Source organism: Lithobates pipiens, unplaced genomic scaffold (assembly GCF_037356315.1).
Source record: "Lithobates pipiens isolate NorthernLeopardFrog02 unplaced genomic scaffold, aLitPip1_a1.2 Scaffold_23, whole genome shotgun sequence".
Taxonomy (NCBI): domain Eukaryota; kingdom Metazoa; phylum Chordata; class Amphibia; order Anura; family Ranidae; genus Lithobates; species Lithobates pipiens.
Genome location: NW_027507785.1, coordinates 258,921,028 through 258,942,061, shown reverse-complemented (window position 1 = coordinate 258,942,061; position 21,034 = coordinate 258,921,028). Strand labels below are relative to the sequence as shown.

The window sequence follows — 21,034 nt, the reverse complement described above, 5'->3', positions numbered from 1 at the left end:
CTTGATCGTTCTTACAGGCGATGGGTCTCCTGTCTTTTTTATTATTTTTATTTTTTATTATTTTTGACACTTTTTGTGTGAAATGGTAGAGGTACAATGTACCCCTTTCCAATTTATAAAGGGAGACCTGGATCTGGGTAAGCCCCCTGCCCGCAGACCCCCACAACCACTAGACAAGGGTTTTGGGGATGAGGCCCTTGTCCCCATCAACATGGGGACAAGGTGTTTTGGGGGGCAACTCCAAAGCACCCTCCCCATGTTGAGGGCATGTGGCCTGGTACAGTTCAGAAAGGGGGGGGGGGGCGCTGTCTCGTCCCCTCCTCTTTTCCTGTGGCCTTCCACGTTGCATGCTCGGATAAGGGTGTTATGGATTTCCTAGACCTGAAGGGCCTGATATTGATTTTGGTGGGATCCCCACGCAATTCTTTTTTTTAATTTTGGTTCGGGGTTCCCCTTAATATTAATACCAGACCCAAAGGGCCTGGTAATCGACTGGGGGGGGAGGCGGACCCATGCCGTTTTATTCAATGAGTTTTATCTATATTGCCGAGACTCGACAATTCATTACAGCCGCAATCAGTTTTATTTTATTTAATTACTTTTTTTCCTTTATAAATGTTATTATGCTGCGGGACTGTTTTAAACATGAGAAAAATGTGCCACCTTACAGACGTACTAAAGACACCCCCCAGGCATGACATTTAAAGGAATATTTCATTTTAATTGTTTCACTTTAAGCATTATTAAAATCACTTCTCCCAAAAAACTGCATTTTTAAAAAAAAAAATTGCATTGATACCTGTCCCCTGGGGCAGGGCCCAGGTCCCCAAACACTCTTTATGACAATAACTTGCATATAAGCCTTTAAAATTAGCACTTTTGATTTTTCATGTCCCATAGACTTTAACAGTGTTTGCATGTTTGAATAAATTTTTTGCCTGTTTGCAAGTTCTGGTGCGAACCGAACCAGGGGGTGTTCGGTTCATCTTTAATTATTATTATGTCTAATAATGTACTTTATACTTTCTTTGCAGGAGTGTGTAGGCTGCCATCTTGGTGACGTTCTAGGTGATCCTTATTTGGTAAGGCTCTCTTCATCTATATATGTTGTTAAATCTAATTTGTATTGTATTATATTAAATCTAATATTGTATGCAACGCATTTCCTGCTCATGAGCCAATTTAAATTTGACAAGTGTCAGAAAACCAAATGATTTTGGTAATTCAAATTCAATAACACATTAAAGAATCATGTAGTCATGCACAAGACACAATCTTCATTTTATTTTCAAATGCTTCTTCCCATGATTTTGTATTTAAATGTGATCGTTTTTTGCTCCACAAGAAAAATCAACCCCTGTAAACCGGTTCAATGAGCAATGAAGATGCACAAAGTGCAGTAATTATGCAAACCAATCACAATTTGGCTTTCATTGAATTACATCATTCAGAGCAAACAAATGTGACTACTGGGCAACACGTTTGATAAATGACAGAAATTAAATAACTTGTGATTATCTCCATTATTTGACATAAAATATACAAACACAGTGCTACATATATGTATGTGTAACTATCAATCTATATAGAAAATATCTCATGATATCTGTTCTGCAACACCTTGGGTGATTTATTAAAATGTATTTAAATATTTGCAAAATCCACAAACGTCATATGTGATTAATCCATGCAATCTCTTGAACCGTCACGGTCTTTGCTCAGGTAAAGTATATATAAAACTGAAACAGATCATTTCCTTTTTAAATGTTAATTGCAATCAGAAACATGTAACACCTGTGCACACGTCTCGCCACTATGTATCAAAGAACCGCCCTTACAGAGCAACGAGAATTACGTGTTTTACGGGTGATAATAAGGAAATATCTCACCTCCTCACCACCTGATTTACCTTTCTAAATGCCACACCACTGTGCTACAACCATGTGCATTGCATGTAGTTGTTGGGCGATTGCATCACATTCAGTAGGCAGTAGTGCCCACCAGATATGACAGTGGGTATAATTCCCACCGTATCCATGAAGCAAAGCATTGCAGCTGTAGAATGTATAAACCAGTTGCTGTCTTTTTAGATAAAGGGGAAGCAGTTGGGGCAGTAAGGCCGGGGCTCAAATGTGTGTTGTTTTTTTACTGTCCCACAACCGCCAGTGTGTATGAGCACAAAAACATAACATTTATGTAATATGTACAATAAACTGGAAAAAAAATGATCTTGGTGTTTATTCTCTATTCTCCATTCATATTACAATCTGTAAAAAAATATAAATATAAATACTAATGAATCTCACAAGAAAATCCAAGATGAATAAATCCAAGTCAGCATTTAACCCTTTGTGTTGTTTAGTGTCCAGTTCAGCTATCCATGTAACTTCTCTGCATTTCAGCTGCAGTTCCCTGTTGCCACCCCTCGGGATCTAGGAACATGATTATAAATCTAAGCTGGGAGATGAAATATCTGTGCATAGAAACATGTTTGAGAACAGGGAGCTCTGTCTGATCTGCCCCCCTTTAAGGATTTATGTTGTAATAATCTATATTTCATCCTCCGTGTCATCTCCCCAATATAGTGCAAACCCCAGGGGCATTTTACTGCATAAACTACAAAAGAGCTCTGACATGCGTTGTACCCTTTGATGTTGTTTTTTGCCTGAGTATGAGTGTGTAAAAGATGAACCCTCAATCATGTTAGAACAATGTAAACAGGACATACATGGAAAATATCCAGTCTGTTTAGGTCCTAAAAAGGTCAATGCCTGTATTTTATGGAGAAACAGATCCACCACAACTATACTGTCCATATGGACTTCTCTTTTCTATATGATTTTTTAATTCATTCTCTGTGAGATCTTTCATACAAAGTAGAGGGTGGAAGTGTGCACAGGTGTTACATGTTTCCAGTTGCAATTAACATATACGATGGAGATGATCTGTTTCAGTTTTTTATATACTATACCCAGGGGTGGACTGACAACTCATGGGGCCCCCAGGCAATAGAAGATTATGGGGCCCCCGGTCAATAGGGAAGATTATGGGGCCACCAGGCAATAGGAGATTATGGGGCCCCCAAGCAATAGGAGATTATGGGGCACCCAGGCAATAAATTATGGGGTCACACAGACACACAATATACACACACAGTATACACACACAGAATATACATACAAACATTGAAAAGGTATTGGAGAGGCGGGGCAGCTATAATCTTTGGATTTTTTTAAAAACACAGATTTTTACATACTGTCCCTGGTTTTATTGAAGCTGGCAACCCTGATGGGGCGCCTTAGTGGCATGGGGCCCTTGGGCAGTGCCCGAGAGCCCGAATGGTGAGTCCGCCACTGACTAAACCTGAGGAAGGACTGTGAGCGGCTCACAACTGTTATACACATTACATGGATTTATCACATGTGAAGTCTGTATATTTTGCAAATATTTGGATTAGTTACCTGAGGTGATGCAGAACAAGTATCGTAAAATATTTCCTACATATGGGGGCAGATGGTATACCTCATGTAATGTGTGCATCCATCAGGACTGGATTGGAGGGGAGAGATCCCAGCACTATATAACTATATGTACAGAAAATATAAATATTCTATAGTTATATAAGATATAAACTATTCCATTCTCACACACATATACAGTATATTAGAAGTTACAAGCTTTCATAAACAGTAAATGCCCACATGACAAAAATATAAAGACATAAGAAGTATGTGTCCATGATCATCAAACATCAAAGCTCTTAATGCTGCAAAGATATCTCCATGTTTTGGGTCCTTTTACTATAAATATTGTAGATGTTGTGGTCACTTTCTATTCTCATAATGTAAGTATTCAATAATTTAATTTTAATTTTAATTTAATTTAAGCAAAAAAAAAAAAAAAAAATGCCAACATTTGAAACATGAATGAGTACTGACCACACACACAATTACAATGCCCAAAATGTTTTCATGTATTTTATAAAATATGGGTTCATTTTTCAGATAGTTTAGCTTGTTTGTCATTTGTAATCTGTAAAGCTACACCTTATATGTATTATGTGAAATATTTAACATGCATACACAATCCTGTTGTATTTTGTTTTTAGGTTGCACTTTTTAAGGGGATTGGAGAAGCTGGAAGCGAATCCAGTCAGGCTGTTGTAGACCTTCTGGTAAGTTTGCTTGTTTACTTGCTTCAATTCTGTTTGTTCATATCCACTGGTCAGAGAGATACTGAGGGTGATTTAAAGTGATTGTAAAGATTTTTTTTTTAAAACAACAAACATGTCTATGCTTACCTCCTCTGTGCCGTGATTTTGCACAGAGTGGCCCCAATCCTCCTCCTCCCGCGGCATTCATGGTTCCTCCTCTTCTCCCCCACGGAGAACAGCCCTCCCTGGGGCACTCGTACGGACGCGCTATTGAGTCCTGCTGCTGCGTCTATTGACACAGACAGCAGGACTCAGCCTCACCCCCTGGCTCCCGTGTAACTGGATTTGATAGACAGCAGCGGGAGCCAATGACTCCTGCTGCTATCTATCTATCCAATGAGGACCAGAGACAGTGGCTGGAGGGGCTGTGCTCGTCCCAGTCGCTGGCTCAGGTAAGTAAAAGGGGGGCTCTGGGGGGCTGCTGCAGCACAAAAGGTTTTTCACCTTCATGCAAAGAATGCAAGAAGGTGAAAAACCATTAGGATTCATAACACCTTTAAGTATGTTCACCCAATAAATGGTTGAATATTCATTTCAATGACCAGATCATGTGTGTAGTATGAAATACATGAACAGGGAGTTGCTTTTCTCATAATTAGATCATTGAAGTGAATATTCATACAAATTATAGTGTGAGTATTCTCAATTTCTAAAAATAGAAAAAAAAATAGAATTGAAATAGACATAATTGAAAAAAACAACAACAACAGAGACATTGGTTCTTTGGTTGACTTAAGCCTAATAAACACTTTGAGTTTTTGTTTTTTTCGTTTAACTCAATGGGCTGAACGAAAAAAAGACAAAAAACTGAAGAGCTTGGGAGGAGATCCTGTACTAACAATCCGATATTAGTACACTGAGCTATTGTGTAATGACAGGGAACACATACCGATCAAGAGCCCTGATCAGGTGCCAATCTGCAGCCCTTTTTCAAACATGCACCTTTGACAGAAGCCAAACATTTGCCTTGGCTTCTGTCAGACTGGCTGCTGTACACACGGGCTGAATGTCGGCCGTGTGTATGGGCCTTAAGGGAGTAAAATTACAAAACCCCAAAAAGTACAAAAAGAAAAAGGGCAAAACCCCCAAAAGTATGTATCATATGCTTATAAATGACATCTGAACACATTTAGTGGCATTTTTATAAAATATGGCATTCACTGAACATTCACTGGTGGTGAATGTCAATGTCATATTCACTCTGTTAAAAATATATCCTTTAGTATATGTGCTGTTACTCCAATAATGACAAAACTCTGCAAAATATCACTTGCCAAAGACAGCTTGCTCTCCGGACCTGCAAGGAAGCAACAAGTGGAGTAATGAATTTATCAATAGGTCAGGAATTCTAGAGCGCCTAGACATGGGCAGTGCATCTGAAATTGGGACAAATTTTAATTTTTCAGAAACGCAGAAGTATTTGAATTTATTAATTACAATAGCACCGAATTGAAACGAATCCAAAATAACGAAAAAAAACAAAAACATTTGGATAAAATTTGAATTTCAAATCAACTTGAATAGTTGTCTAATAGTTTTCAAATAGCTTTCGAATTTGAATAGTTTCAAATTTGAATGTGAATAGTTTCAAATGTTTTTGAATTCAAATAGTTTTCCAGTTTCCAAAGAGAATAAAATAGAATGGAAAATAAAGGAATAGAATAGAAAAAAGAATTGAATAGAATAGAAAAGAATATAACAAAAATAAAATAATTGAATAGAATAGAGTAAAACAGAACAAAATAGAAAATAAAAAAACACAGAATAAAATAGAATAGAATAAAAAAAGAATAAAATAGGAATAATATAACCATCTTTTCAATTTCAAATAGAATACATTTGAATTCAAATACATAAGAAAAAAAAAGAATAGAAAATAAAGAATTACATAGCTATATTATAGGTGAGGTTGAAAAAAAGTCCATCAAGTCCAATCTATGTGTGTGATTGATTATAAGTCAGTATTACCTTGTATATCCCTGTATGTTTTGGTTGTTCAGGTGCTTATCTAATAGTTTTTTTTTACATTACACATCCTGAGCCTATCATCTACTAGGACCCCCAGGTCCTTTTCCATCCTAGATTACCTCAGAGGTTCTCTCCCCGGTGTATAGATTGCATTCATATTTTTGCCACCCAAATGCATTATTTTACATTTTTCTACATTAAACCTCATTTGCCATGTAGTTGCCCACCCCATTAATTTGTTCAGATCTTCTTGCAAGGTTTCCACATCCCACAGAGAAGTTATTGCCCTGCTTAGCTTAGTATTGTCCGCAAATACAGAGATTGAACAGTTTACCCCATCCTCCAGGTCGTTTATAAATAATTTAAATAGGATTGGTCCCAGCACAGAACCCTGTGGGACCCCACTACCCACACCTGACCATTTTGAGTATTCCCCATTTATCACCACCCCCTGAACTCACCCTAAAGAATAGAATAGAAAAGAATAGAATAGAATAAACAAATAAAAAAAAATAATAGAATTAAAAAATAATAGAAAAGAATAAAAAGAATATAACCATTTCTCAAAAGATTTCTCAGAAGATGGTTATATTCTTTCTATTTTATTCTCTTCTTTTTTATCCTAGTCTATTCATTTCTATTCTATTCTGTTCTTTTATTTTCTATTCTTTTTTGTTCTGTTTTACTCTATTATATTATATTATTTTATTTTCTGTTATATTATTTTCTATTCTATTATATTTTTTTCTGTTCTATTCCTTTATTTTCTATTCTATCTTATTCTCTTTGGAAATTAAAAAACTATTTGAATTTGATAACCTTTTGCATTCTAAAAGTTTTCGAATGCGAAAACTATTCAAATCGATATGACTCTGAATTCTGAAAATTCTAATCGATTTGAATATGGATAAATAAAACAAATTTCTGAAAATGAAATAAAAGTATCAAACAAATTGAACTAAATTAATTTATGTAAATAACCAATCGAAACAAAACACGATTTCTGGTAAGATTTGTTTCTACTACAGTAAAAGCTAATCGTTTATTTACTAAAGGAATTAAGATTATTCACTTAGCTTAGTGAATAAGGTGAAGTTGTTTTTACTTTACCCACGTGCCAACCGCCCGCTGCCAAAATGGCTACCCTGCGCGAATCGCCGTAGCTGTACGGCGGGCGCTTTAAGGGATATAGAGGCGCGCGCACCTGCCGCGTCACTGAAGAGCCGATGCTTGTACCCGGCGGCAACGATGTCCAATGTGCACCCGTGATCGCTCATGAAAGAGCAGGAACGTGGATCTGTGTGTGTAAACGCACAAATTCACATACTGTCAGGGGCGAGGAGACAGAGCTTGTGTTCCTAGTATATAGGAACACCAATTGGTCTCCTCCCCAGTCAGTCCCATCCCCCCACAGTTAGAACACACAGTGAGGGAACACATTTAACCCCTTGATCACCCCTAGTGTTAACCCTTTCCTTGCCACTGCCATTTATACAGTAATCAGTGGCCATTGATATAAATATCAATGGTTTAAAAAAAAAAAAAAAAAAGTTAAGTGTCCGATTTGTCCACCACAATGTCCACCAATCAAAATCGCAGATTTTAAAATAAATAAAAATAAATATAATAAAATCCATAAATCAATAACCTATATTGTGGGTGCTATAACTTTTGCGCAAACCAATCAATATATGATTATTGCGATTTTTTTTTACCAAAAATATGTAGAAGAATACATATCGGCCTAAACTGAGGAAAAAATGTGTTGTTTTTTTTTCAAAATTGTGGCTCTTTTTTTGTTAATAGCGCAAAAAATTAAAAACGCAGAGGTAATCAAATACCACCAAAAGAAAATTGGTGGTAAAAAAAACAACATCAATTTTGTTTGAGTACAACGTCGCACAACCACTCAATTGTCAGTTAGTTCAGTGTCGCAAAAAATGGCCTGGTCAGGAAGGGGGTAAATTCTTTTGGGGCTGAAGTGGTTAATCATCCAATCACATGCAGGCAAAAATTTTGTTTGTTTATTTCCATTGCACATGATTGGGCATGTAAGGCTGTAATAAAGAAATCAATCTATTGCTCCAAGGAATCTCCATTGCTGGCTATTGTATTCAGCAGTCATGCGGCTACCTGAATACCCAAACAGTGACTGCATCTAGGAGGATGCAAAGACTGCTGGGCTGATAATTTTCTACTTGACTCAGTTGAATTTTACATTTACTTTTTTTTTATCTGGGTTGTACTTGCAAGGCCACATATGGCTTGAATTTTGGAAAATTTGTCAGGAATCATTTGGGGCCAGAAGCACCATTGGGGGGGCCTGAGAAGAGGAGGATTGGGAATGTTTCTGGGCAAAACCACTGCACAGAGCAGGTAAGTATTTTTTGTTATTTTAATCTAAAAAAAAGTAACCTTTACAACCACTTTAACCTCCCTGGCGGTACGATTATTTCGGATTTTAGGTGCTAAAAGCGGTACCATTATTTTGCATGAAAATTTGGCGTTTTATATTGTAGTCCTGCAATTCTTAGGAATAACTCGCTTAAATCTGTCCAAACCAGAGTCTAGCAGATATCCCGGGTATAATAAAGTTTGAAAAATGAAATCATAAATTATAATATAATAAATAATTATAAATAATTGTACCAAATAATAATATAACAATAATAAAAATTATTCAATAATGTAATCAAATCAAAAACACTGAAATTTGCTCAGTTGCAGAATTGTCACTGTCATTACTTTTCAGTATTTAATGACGGATCTTCCCACAAATCGCTATCCCTCAATTCTACGAGTGATTCTAATTTATTATCGCTGTTTTCTAGCTGGTCTAAAATCATTTTGGATGTAAAGGGACAGTTTTGGTTGCTATGGACAATCTCCAGTTTCCAGGCATAAAGAACAGTTTTTATAATATAAAACTGCATGCAGGACACTGGGCAGACCACTAGGGACAAAGGGGGTGTGAAATATTTACATACAGCAATGTAATCTGTAAGATTACATTATACTGTATGTATACTGTGCGTCGCAACGCTCACATGGAACGGAGATCGGCGATGTGATAGATCGAGCGAGACACGGCTCGCTCGTACAGCGGGGAGACAACGCTGGATCCGAGGGAGAAGGTAAGTAAACCTCCTCCTGGATCCAGCGATGCAGTCCCGAGTCTGGCTCGGGGTTACCGCTTTTGGTATAAAAATTCCACCCCGAGCCAGACTCGGGAATACCGTCAGGGGGGTTAAGCTGAGGCAACATTTAATTTGCTATGTAAACCGTCTCTATTCCATTAGTAAATCCAATATAAAGACAACCTGTCTGAAGAAAGTAAGATAACAAATCTGAGACTGATGAGAAAGAGCCACGTAGCTGACATACTCTTGCAAAGGGGGACAAATCGATGATCGGGGTACAAAGCCAACTGTAATATTATTGTCCCCGGGAAAGAATATTTTTTTCTGTTTTAAAGAGGAGTCCCACCCAAAAATGGAATTTCCGCTTTAAGTGACGGTGACTCCCTGACATGCCACATTTGGCATCTCAAGTTTTGGGGAGGGGGGAGTGGATACCCTCTTTTTAGAGGCATCCTGCTCTTCCTCCCGGGGCTCCACGGCACGGGAAGTCACCTCTCCCCCCTCCTTCCCTGCAATCTTCTGGGACAGGTCCCAGAAGATTGCCTGGCCAATCACAGTGTGCAGCGCGGCTCCTGCCCACAGTAGTGATGCTGGTACCGCGCAGAGAAGGGGGGAGGAGCGGGGCTTTGTACGTACGCATCGCTAGACCGTGGGGCAGGTGAGTGTCCGATTATTAAAAGTCAGTAGTTACACTTCTTGTAGCTGCTGACTTTAATTTTTTTTTTTTTTTCGATGGAACTCCGCTTTAAGTCTCATTCACATGGCATTTAGACCAGCAGTCTCTGAATGGGATGTGTGTTGATGCAGATTGAGCCACTAGGGGGAGCATGCAGACAGCCCATTGAAGCCTATGAGGACAGAGTACAAGCCTCACTATAATGTTTGTAAAGAAATATACTAATGATCTTTTTTGGTCTTTTGTTTTTTAGGCATCACTCAAACTAGATCAAACCACGTTTACGGCTGTTTGTACAGTGGTAAGATCAAAACATTTTATTTTGTTTACTATGTTAAGCAAAATTTACCAGTGTATTGCTGAGTAAATTAAGATTAATTAATTAGGCAAGTAACAAGAACCATTTATAAAATGTAGTATATTATCTCACTGAAATATGTGTGACTATAACAAAAATTAGCCTTTTATCTATGAGACCATCACAACCCTTTGAAGAAGAAATCAGTCACGCTGCTCATGTAAAACATATATCATTTATTAAACACAACAATATGAGGAAGCACTATGTTTTCTCATATTATATTAAATAAATGGTGTTTTACCTATGCTTTTCTCTGTTTCCTGTATTATATGAAAATGTACATGATTTATTTATGTATAAACTTTAATTAGCCATATATACTAATTAGAAATAATATTCTTCAACAGGGAGGGAAACTTTTAAAATCGAAATGCCTGGAGGAAGCCCTTAGGGTATGTATATATAATATCATCTGTAAATTAGAAATGGCAGACATAATAGATTGTATAATGACACTTAGGCCGCGTACACACGGGCGGATTGTCTGGCCAACTAAGTTCGTCAGACAATCCGACAGACAGTCCGTCCAACTTTTGAATGAACGGACTTGACCACACACGATGAACAGACAGTCCGCTGAAAGCTTGCGCGATGACGTGTACAGCACGTACGACGGGACTAGAAATACGACGTCCAATACACTGCAATGCAACCTTCGGCCGTGTAAATCCTTTCTGAGCATGCGCCATACTTAGTCTGTCCAACTTGCCTACACACGAGCGGACTGTCCGCTGAAACCAAGTTTGGACGGACAAAATTACGGAAATTCCGAAAGACTTAGTCCGCCAGACTGTCCGCTGAAAAAGTCCGCTGAAGCCCACACACGAGCGGATTGTCCGCTGAAACACGTTTCAGCGGACTAAGTTGGACGGACAATCCTCTTGTGTGTACGCGGCCTTAGACTTATTGCTTGCTACGGGACCAGAATCTGAACTTTTATACCATTTGGATATTTGTTTAATACTAAACACAGCCTAAGATTTTTACTGAAGAGACTTTTATGCCGCGTACACACGACCAGACTTATGTCCGACAGACTTTCGAAGGAGTTCTGATGGAGTTCTGGCAGAGTTTTGACGGACTTTCCGAATGAGCGGACTTGGCCACACACAATCACACCAAACTCCGACGGATTCGAACGTGATGACGTACGACTCGACTCGAATAAGGAAGTTCATAGCCAGTAGCCAATAGCTGCACTAGCGTCGGTTTTAGTCCGTCGGAATAGCATACACACGAGCAAATTTCTCGGTAGGAACTGGGTCCGGCAGAGTTCTGGCCGAAAAATTTGAAGCATGTTCCATTTCTAAAGTCTGTCAGACTTTTGCGAATCAAAAGTCCGTTGCAGCCCAGACACGATCAAATAGTCTGCCGGAATCATTCCGTCAGACTTCGGATGTTGAAAAGTCCGGTCGTGTGTACGGGGCTTTACAGGTTTATCACAGAGGGTAATGAACATTATAATACATCTTCATGATATTTTAATCAAGATGAATCCCATGCAGATATAACAAACACTTTTTGATCCAGGTATTCAGTCAATACAATTCATAAATATTTTCTTGACAGAGAGAGCTGCAGAATAGTAGAAAGTTAGTGACCAACAGATGAGAAAAGTCAGGTCTGCTAAGGTTGCCTTCATCTCAAAACTTCATGAACACAATGACAAACTTCTTGACAGATGAAAACGTATATAGATTTATCTGGAGCTTAGCTCTAAAGCATGCCATAAAATATTCAGAGAAGTACAGTATATGAATACAGTATATGAAGGTATAAACAGTTTTGCTATTGTTTGTGATTTGTCAATAAATGTTTGTCATGTGGATATGAGTTGTTATGTGAACTGCTGTATTTCATTTCAGACTGATGCTACGGGCGCAGTAAAGGATCTGACAGCACTTTATTGTCAGGTAATATTGAAAACTATCTGAAACTGCAATTTTTTTTATTTACATTTTTTTTTTTTAATCCAAACTCATTCTATCCCATTGTGTTTCCAAATCCCTTGTGTGTCCCTAAAACCCCTACTGCATTTCATATATATAAAAAAAGAAAAATTGTAATTCAATAGCTAAGGGAGTTGTTTTCAAACCAGCTCACAACGGCCACAGCATATGTAAAGCCCTGCAACATCAGCTTAGAAATCTTTCCAATGAAATCCTCAGAGAATTAGGGATTCTGGCTGTTAAATGCTAATTCATAAAGTACAGCGCTGCTATAAATAACAAAAAAAAAAATCGAATTCAAATATATGCAATAACATACAATTGTCCCATATGCTGTCATTTTTTTTCTGTCTACCAATATTAATAAATATCACTAAAAAATGAGTGTATGCAGAACAAACATTAAAAAAATTATAAAAATACAATAGATCAGTCCGGCTCTGGTGCTCCTCATCAAGTAAAAGTACTCTCATGCTTCAAGTATAAACGTGTATCACCTTCTGTGCTCACACCACGCTCGCCTCTATTTTTGACCCATAAAATCTCATTTGTAGGTCTTATTGTTCATCTGCCCCTTTAACGGGTCTCGACACCACTGGTCTCCTTTCAGAATCCTTCTTTTCCTCTTTCCCTTTAAATAGGTAGCAGCTACAGTATCCACCAGAAAAGGATGTGCCAGACTTGGCTCAAAATAAAGACATAGAGATCATAGTGCCACTGGTGCTTAAAGGCATGTGTTGGTTAGGGTTAGATTTAACATCGATTTGCTTTGTAAATCCAGCAAACAAAATAGAAATCTTATAATTAAGTTTTTTGAATGTTATTAGCACTGTGTTGGATAAAATATTAATTTGCAGTCATTATTTTCTGTTTTATAGTTAAACAAAGATGGTGCAACTGGTGCTGCTGCTAACATAGTAAACATAGTGGTAAGAACATTTTGTAATGTAAATGCAAAGTATTGTAAAGAATGGAAACCAATTAACAATCATTTCTTAACTGATGGGAATAAGTTGAAATCTGATTGCTAGGTGTAGATACATTTTGTATATACAGTTTGCTCTACTTGAAATGTCTCTTTTAAGTTTAACAACCTCCTTCCCAGGTCTTTTCTGACACTTTGCTCCTACATGTAAAAATATACTTTTTGTGCTAGAAAATTACTTAGAACCCCCAAGCATTAGATATTTTTTTTAGCAGAGACTATAGAATAAAATGGTGGGTGTTGCAATATTTTATGTCACACAATATTTGTGCAGCGTTTTTTCAAACACATTTTTTTGGGGGGGGAAAAAACAAAACAGTAAAGTTAGCCTAATTTTTTTGTATAATGTGAAAGATGATCTTATGTCAAATAAATAGATACCTAACATGTCACGCTTTAAAATAGCGTCTGCCTATGGAATGGCAGCAGACTACGGTACTTAAAAATCTCCATAGGTGACACTTTAAACGCCTTTACAGGTTACCAATTTAGAGTTGCACAGGAGGTCTGGTGCTAGAATTATTGCTCTCACTTTGATGTTTGCGACAATACCTCTCATGTGTGGTGCAATCACCATTTACATATGCATGTGGGAGTAATGTATGCATTCACATTTGCACATAAGCATGGTGGGATGTTTTTTTAAAATTAATTTTATACAATTTGTTTTTACACTTTTTCTTTTTCATACTAACTTTATTGCTATCAATCCCTTCGGGTCTGGTATGGATTTTAAGGGTACCTCAACACTAAAATGTAAAAAAAAAATGGCGTGGGGTCCCCCCCAAAATCCATACCAGACCCTTATCCGAACACACCAGGCAGCTTGAGGACAAGGGCCTCATTCCCACAACCCTTACCCGGTGGTTGTGGGGGTCTGCGAGTGGGGGCTTATCGGAATCTGGAAGCTCCCTTTAACAAGGGAGTCCCCAGATCCCGCTCCCCCATGTGAATTTGTATGGGGTACATTGTACCCCTAGCCATTCACCAAAAAAAAGTGTCAAAACGTAAAAAAACACAAAATACAGTTTTTGACAATTGCCTTATTAAAAAAGAAAAAAAAAGGTGTCCCATGATGCCCATCCATCTTCAATCACGCCACCCAACAGACACAAAAAAGAAAAAATAGGAAACAAAAAAAATGAAAAAACTCTGCCTCAATGAGAGGGCTCCCGCCAACTGGTGTCTTTTTCACTGTGACAGCTGTTACATAGGCAAGGGCGGGGCCACCCGATGACTTAAACGGTTACATCACCGGCTTATGGTCAAGAGACAGAAGTCAGCGGACACCTCCCATCGAAGAGAAGCTTTTTTTTCTTCCATTTTTTCGGATAAGTCGGGCAGCGTGATTGAAGATAGGTGGACATTGTGGGACACTTTTTTTTTTTGTTAATAAAGGAGTTGTTAAAAAACTGTCTTTTGTGTTTTTTACATTTTTGACACTTTTTTTGGTGAATGTTTCGGGGTACCCCTACCCATTCACATAGCGAGGTGGGATCTGGGGGCCCCCTTGTTTAAGGGGGCTTTCAGATTCTGATAAGCCCCCCATCCGCAGATCCCCACAACCACCAGGCCAGGGTTGTTGGGATGAGGCCCTTGACCCCCTCCCCATGTTGAGGGCAAGTGACCTTGTAAGGTTCAGGAGGAGGGAGGCACTCGCTCATTCCCCCTTTCCTGGCCTGCCAGGCTTCTTGCTCGGATAAGGGTCTGGTATGGATATTGAAGGGGGGGACAATTTTTTTTTAAATTGGTGTGAAGTTCCCCTTAAAATATATACCAGACCCAAAGGGCCTGGTAGGGATTTTGAGGGGGATCCCATGCCATTTATTTTCTTAATTCTGTCATAGGGTTCTCTTTAACCACTTCAATACACTGTATTATATACTGTACACTTTACAGCCTTACTGTATATAGTGCAGGGTGTGGACTTAGCCCCCTGAGCCATGATTGGCCAAAGGCACCCTGCCTTTGACCAATTATGGCTCTCACAGCAGAGCGTGCTGTGATTGGCCAAAGCATGCAGGTCAAGTGCATGCTTTGGCCAATCATCAGATGTCAATTCACTGTAAACTCGCAGTACATTATGGGGCATTCTGCGACGCTCAAATTTGCCACGAACGCCCCATATGTTTGGTTCTGTTTAGAACAAACAGACACCCATCTGTTCGATTCGAGCATCGGGCTCATCCCTAGTCATGAGATTGAATTGTGACTGTTTACCAGATAGGGTCCAGAGACCATATATTATAGCAACATGTATACTTTTCTGCAAGTTGCTATAATATTTTTTTTTTATATATTTTACTGTTTTTCTGTTTTACCATACTTCCTTTGGACTGTGTCACATTTGAGCTTAATTTATATTTATAATATAATACAAAATACATGTATGAAACCCCTTTTTACCTATTTTAAAACAGAAACGCCTTCCATGTGTCTTGAATGAGCTTGGACTGACAGATTTGGAATCTCTGGTAAGAGTGTTCTCCAAAATGTATTTAAATGAATGTTCATTCTTACAATTTAATTATTGAAACCTCTCCAGCAGGTTCTGTTGGAATTAAACTATAGATTAAAAAATCATAAGCATATAAGCAATGAACATTTTCTCTGGCTTTATAGGAACTGCACTAACAAAATTCAGCTTAAAGTGACAAAGTATATAATGACGCAACTTTTTTTTTGTTTTGTCAGGATTTTATTGCTGTGTGTACCCCCATCAGGGATATCCCCCTTTCTCTATTTGCCCTTTTTATCATTATCATCGAAAGCGAAAGTAAAAGAAATCTTAAAATTTTGGCTTGACATCAGAACAGAAAAATATGGGTACTCTTCCAATGAGGACACTAGTTCTGCTGACATTCTGGGATTCCTTCACTTTGGAGGGATTTCTGCTCACTTCCTGTTCTGGCTATGGGACAGGAATTGAAGGGAAATCCCCCAAATGGGACACATATGGCAAAAAACTGGCAGGGTTTATAATCCTCACTCAGTCTATCCAAAATGCAAAAAAATGTTGCCTTTAGTTCTACTTTAAGAAAAAGCTGCTTAAAGAGATCTGTGCTTGCAAAGAAGAAAACAAAATACTTACCTATCCTGCTTCCCGTGAACACTGTATCCTGTACTGCACCCCTTGACAAGTATACATTGATCATTAGTACCCTTTGTGTATAAATGTTTACAAACAATAACTTGTGTTTTTAGAAAATACAAGGTAAGGTCTGTTTTATATCTGACTTGATTTGCTAAATATTGCACTGTTGAAGTGGAGTTCTGGTGAAAAAAAAATAATTAAAAGTCAGCAGCTACAAAAAGTGTAGCTGCTGACTTTTAATAATCGGAAACTCACCTGTCCCATGGTCCAGAGATGCAAGTGCAAGAAGACCCTCTGTGATGTGTCCCAGATGATTGCAGGAAGGGAGGGGGGAGAGGTGAACTTCCTTCCAGTGCTGCGGAGCCCCCGGAGAAAGTGTGAGTTGGATGCCTCTAAAAAGACGGTATCCGCCCTCCCCCCCAAAAAAATGTGGCATGTCAGGGAGTCACCTGCACTTAAAGTGGAAGTTCCATTTTTGGGTGGAACTCCGCTTTATTAATGGATTATTTTTTCCAATCGGGTGCATCTCCTTAAAAATGCTTGAAGTACATATTGGAGTACATATGGAACTGGTTCATAAGCTGTGCCCTAAACTGAGGAAATTATATCTTTTTAAATTATTCTAAGTGCTCATGCACACGGACGTTTTAAAAAAACTGGCTGCAAAGCTAGCTCCGACTCCTGGAAAAATCGTCGTTAAAAACTTGATTTTTACAGCGTTTTGCATTGGCGTTTTTGCGCGTTTTTGCGCGTTTTTTAGCGTTAGCGTTAAGTAGCTGTTTTTAAGAAACACATCTCTTGGCTATAGGACTCAGAAAACAAAGAAAATATGTTGCGCGTTTATGCGCGTTTTTGCGCGTTTGTGCGCGTTTTTGCGCGTTTTCCCGCGATTCGCGTTTTTACAGCTCTAGCTCCACGCCACGGAACGCACTGGTCCTGGGTTTTTTTTACAGCTTAAAAACGCCTATGCCATTTGCAGCTCAAAAACGCCTAGGTGGGCATGAAGCCATAGACTAACATGGACAGGCCTTTTTAAGCTGCAAAAAAAGCTCAAAAAAGCGGCTGTAAAAACGTCCGTGTGCATGAGGCCTAAGAGCCAGAGTGAGATTTATACTTCCTGCCACCCTAAGCCAACTACCTTGTGCCCACTTACTGCAAATGACTGATTAACCTTAGTATTATGCCAACAAGACCTGACCTCATAGCCATACAAGTCATACTGAGGGTAGGAGTGGAGAAGATGAACAAGACAGATCCTCAGACAGTACACCTAACACTGATGATTAGAGGATAAGGCAAATTCTCACCCTGCTCTGCTAGCAGTTCAGTTTTAGGTGTACAGACCCAATGTGGATGAATTGTAAGCACACAGTATGAAATGTGGCACTAAAATTCCCAAAAATTCCCATGGCTTGTTCTGACATGATCTAACTTGCACTCACCTGGGTTTTAGACCAGTTCACTCAGAGTAGTAGAAGAAATAATACCATATATACTCGAGTATAAGCCAAGTTTTTCAGCACATTTTTTATGCTGAAACCCATCCCCCAGCGTATACTCGAGTGAGGGTCCCACCTAGGAAAAAAAAAGTCCTGAATATGGAGCCGAAAAAGGGACTGGCCCGTCCCGCTGGGTGCCACACATGTATCATCCAGACGTGCCCCTGTCAGTTTCCTCTCCCTCCTGCTCTTCTCACAAGTGTCATGTGCAGCCTCTGCAGTGCCTGGTAGTGTGATGTCATGCTGTGTGTCAGAGATCTGAATCGCCATGCAGCCACTGATGTCCTGCCTCCTAGACAGCCTCTTGTGATGGACGGCACACTGATCCAATGCTAAGAATCCTTGTGCCATGTGTCATAGGAGGCGGGACATCCTTACATCAGTAGCACGGCAATTCAGATCCAGCTCTAACACACACAGCATGACATCACACCTACCAGGCACTGGAAGGCTGTACCTCATGGGCACTGGTAAGCTGTACCTGATGGGGACTGGTAGACTGTACATGATAGGCACTGGCAGGCTGTACCTCATGAACACTGGCAGGTTGTACATGATGGGCACTGGTAGGCTATACATGATGGGAACTGGTAGGCTGTACATGATGGGCACTGGTAGGCTGTACATGATGGCCACTGGTAGACTGTACATGATGGGCACTGGCAGGCTGCATGTCATGGGCACTGGTAGAATGTATATTATGAGCCACCCTAGGCTTATACTCGAGTCAATAAATTTTCCCAGTTTTTTGTGGTAAAAGTAGGTGCCCCAGCTTATATTCGGGTCAGCCTATACGTGAATATATACGGTACTTGTGTGCATTGCGCTGTTGGTAGAAAATGAGTTGCAGGAATCTGGAGCAGTGGATTAAAGAGGGATTCCACCAAAAAAAAAAAATATTAAAAGCCAGCAGCTATAAATACTACAGCTGCTGACTTTTAATAAATGGACACTCACCTGTCCCGGGTTCCAGCGATGCCGGCAGCCGAGGCCGATCGATCGCTCGGCCCTCGGCTGCTGCTGCCACCATTCTAGGTGAGGGAATCAGGAAGTGAAGCGAATCGGCTTCACTTCCCGGTTCCCTACTGCGCATGCGCGAGTTGTGCCGCGCAATAGGAAATCTCTGCGCTGTCACTGGGTCCCGTGTGTGTCCCAGCAGACAGCGCGGCAGGGCAGGAAATGGCGTAGACTCCCACGGGAGTCTATGCCCGGAAGTGGGTGTAAATACCTGTCTTTGACAGGTATCTCCACCCCCCTCCCCCCTGAAAGGTGTCAATTGTGACACCGGAGGGGGGGAGGGTTCCGATCAGCGGAGGTTCCACTTTAGGGTGGAATCCCGCTTTAACATCAAATTTTGCATGGAAATTGGCAAAAGTGCAAATAAAAATTTAGCTTTGTTACAACAAGCTTATGGTGATAATTCCATGAAAAAAAACTATTGTTTTTGAATGGCATGGGCAGTTTAAGGAGGAAAATTTAGCAAATTGCTTATGGCAAGAAAGCTTTGAAAAAGACTTAACTGCTCCCTCCAGCAGATTGTTAAAATTACAGTTTTCGGATGTCTCTGTAAATTACATAACTGTCTTTTTCATTCCCCCTTGGTACTTTTCAGTAGAGTAAAGGGAAATATCTTTACCTTCATTAGTCATTCTTTAACAACCTTTTTCCTACTGTCACAACAAGAATTAGTAAAAGCTCCAAGACAGAGCACCACTGCACTAACAATGCCAAAGTTAATGCCGTAAATAATTCTCCAAAAAATCATAGCAATTATAATTAAATATTAAAAAAAAATTTTAAATATACAGCAAAGATGTAAAGCTGTAAACATGTTAAAATATTATACTTTGTATTAACCTCTAAAACAGTTTTAGGATTTCACTAATTTATTTGTTTTATTTAAGGAACTATCCCTGGGAGCACTCAGTCAGGAACATCTTCAGGGACTGGTTGGAGAGCTACTCCTTCTTACTGGGGTAAAATGTTTTGTTGGTTTGTGATTTATACTGTATATTCATTCCTCATTCTGCTATATACAGCTAATTACATTGGGTGAACTGTATAGTGGGATTGAGAAAAGCAGCCAGGAATCGAAGAACACTTTTTAAGTTATATTTTCCTGAATAAAAATTCCACCTTCCTGAATAAAAATTAAACTACTTTACAGCTAAAGGAAAAAGAAACTTGTAACCTCTTTATTATGTTGTTTACAGCTGCAAAAATGTAACAGTATAAATACAATATTTCTCTTATTAAATAGCTTTACCACAGTGTATTAATTATCTTGTTTGATATTTATTATAGAAAGTCCCAGTGGTTAGCAGTGCATTATGTCTCCTGGTAAGTTTGGAATGCATTCCTTTGTAAATACGGGTTTTCAATATGCTGTCTTTCAAATAGTATTTCCAGTATTTTGAGATTCTTTTGGGTTTGGCTATATCATATACATATACAAAGTATAATCATTTCTTTAAGTGCAAATTATCTACAGCAACAGTAAGTAGTGATCAAAGATAAAGTTCACTCTAACAATAACAATTGCGTTATAAGTGAGGGTGAAAAATGTATTTTGTTCAACCTTTATGTTAACTATTACATTCCACTACACCTACACAGAACTACTCTGGTCTAAACCAAATCTTCTCCATAACTCTGTAGAAATCTCTAAATCTAATCTGTCAATAATTCTAATTTCTAAAGATACACTAGCTACTAATACACAAATATGCTGATCTCCTAAATCAGACCCCTCACAAGGGTTTATTGTCTGTGTCTGCCCTGCTTAAGGCTGCATTCACACTACAGCATTTTGAATCGCGGGCGCATTTGCCACGAATCTGCCCGCGATTTAAAAGGGCCGATTTGTGGATGACAAATTGTGGGACTCGCATTTGAGTTGCCATTCATTTGAATGACACCTCAAATCGTGGTGCGACTCTGCAAATTTGTCATTCACACATCAGCACTTTCAAATCCCAGGCAGATTCATGGCAAATCTGCCCGTCATTCAAAACTTTTTAGTGTGAATGCAGCCTTAGGGTCATGAAAAGAATACTGTCATGAAAATGACTTATATTGAAACCAGCAAAGTGTTAAAGCCTAACCCCAGCTTTCTCTCACTTTACAATAATTAGTTTGGATCAAGCAGG

General features: G+C 39.0%; 1 protein-coding gene across 1 annotated transcript in view; it reads left to right on the top strand.

Annotated features, from left to right (window-relative positions):
* The window catches only part of LOC143928286 (ranaspumin-like), a 30,963-nt gene extending 10,369 nt beyond the window's left edge, over nucleotides 1–20,594 (top strand). The window contains exons 5-13 of the mRNA XM_077453076.1: nucleotides 1,035–1,082; nucleotides 4,109–4,174; nucleotides 10,251–10,298; nucleotides 10,706–10,750; nucleotides 12,224–12,271; nucleotides 13,186–13,236; nucleotides 15,713–15,766; nucleotides 19,790–19,861; nucleotides 20,190–20,594. Coding sequence (XP_077309202.1) covers nucleotides 1,035–1,082; nucleotides 4,109–4,174; nucleotides 10,251–10,298; nucleotides 10,706–10,750; nucleotides 12,224–12,271; nucleotides 13,186–13,236; nucleotides 15,713–15,766; nucleotides 19,790–19,861; nucleotides 20,190–20,252 — 495 coding nt within the window. The 3' untranslated portion in view covers nucleotides 20,253–20,594. The remainder of the gene's footprint in view (nucleotides 1–1,034; nucleotides 1,083–4,108; nucleotides 4,175–10,250; nucleotides 10,299–10,705; nucleotides 10,751–12,223; nucleotides 12,272–13,185; nucleotides 13,237–15,712; nucleotides 15,767–19,789; nucleotides 19,862–20,189) is intronic.
* The last annotated feature ends 440 nt before the right edge of the window (nucleotides 20,595–21,034 follow it).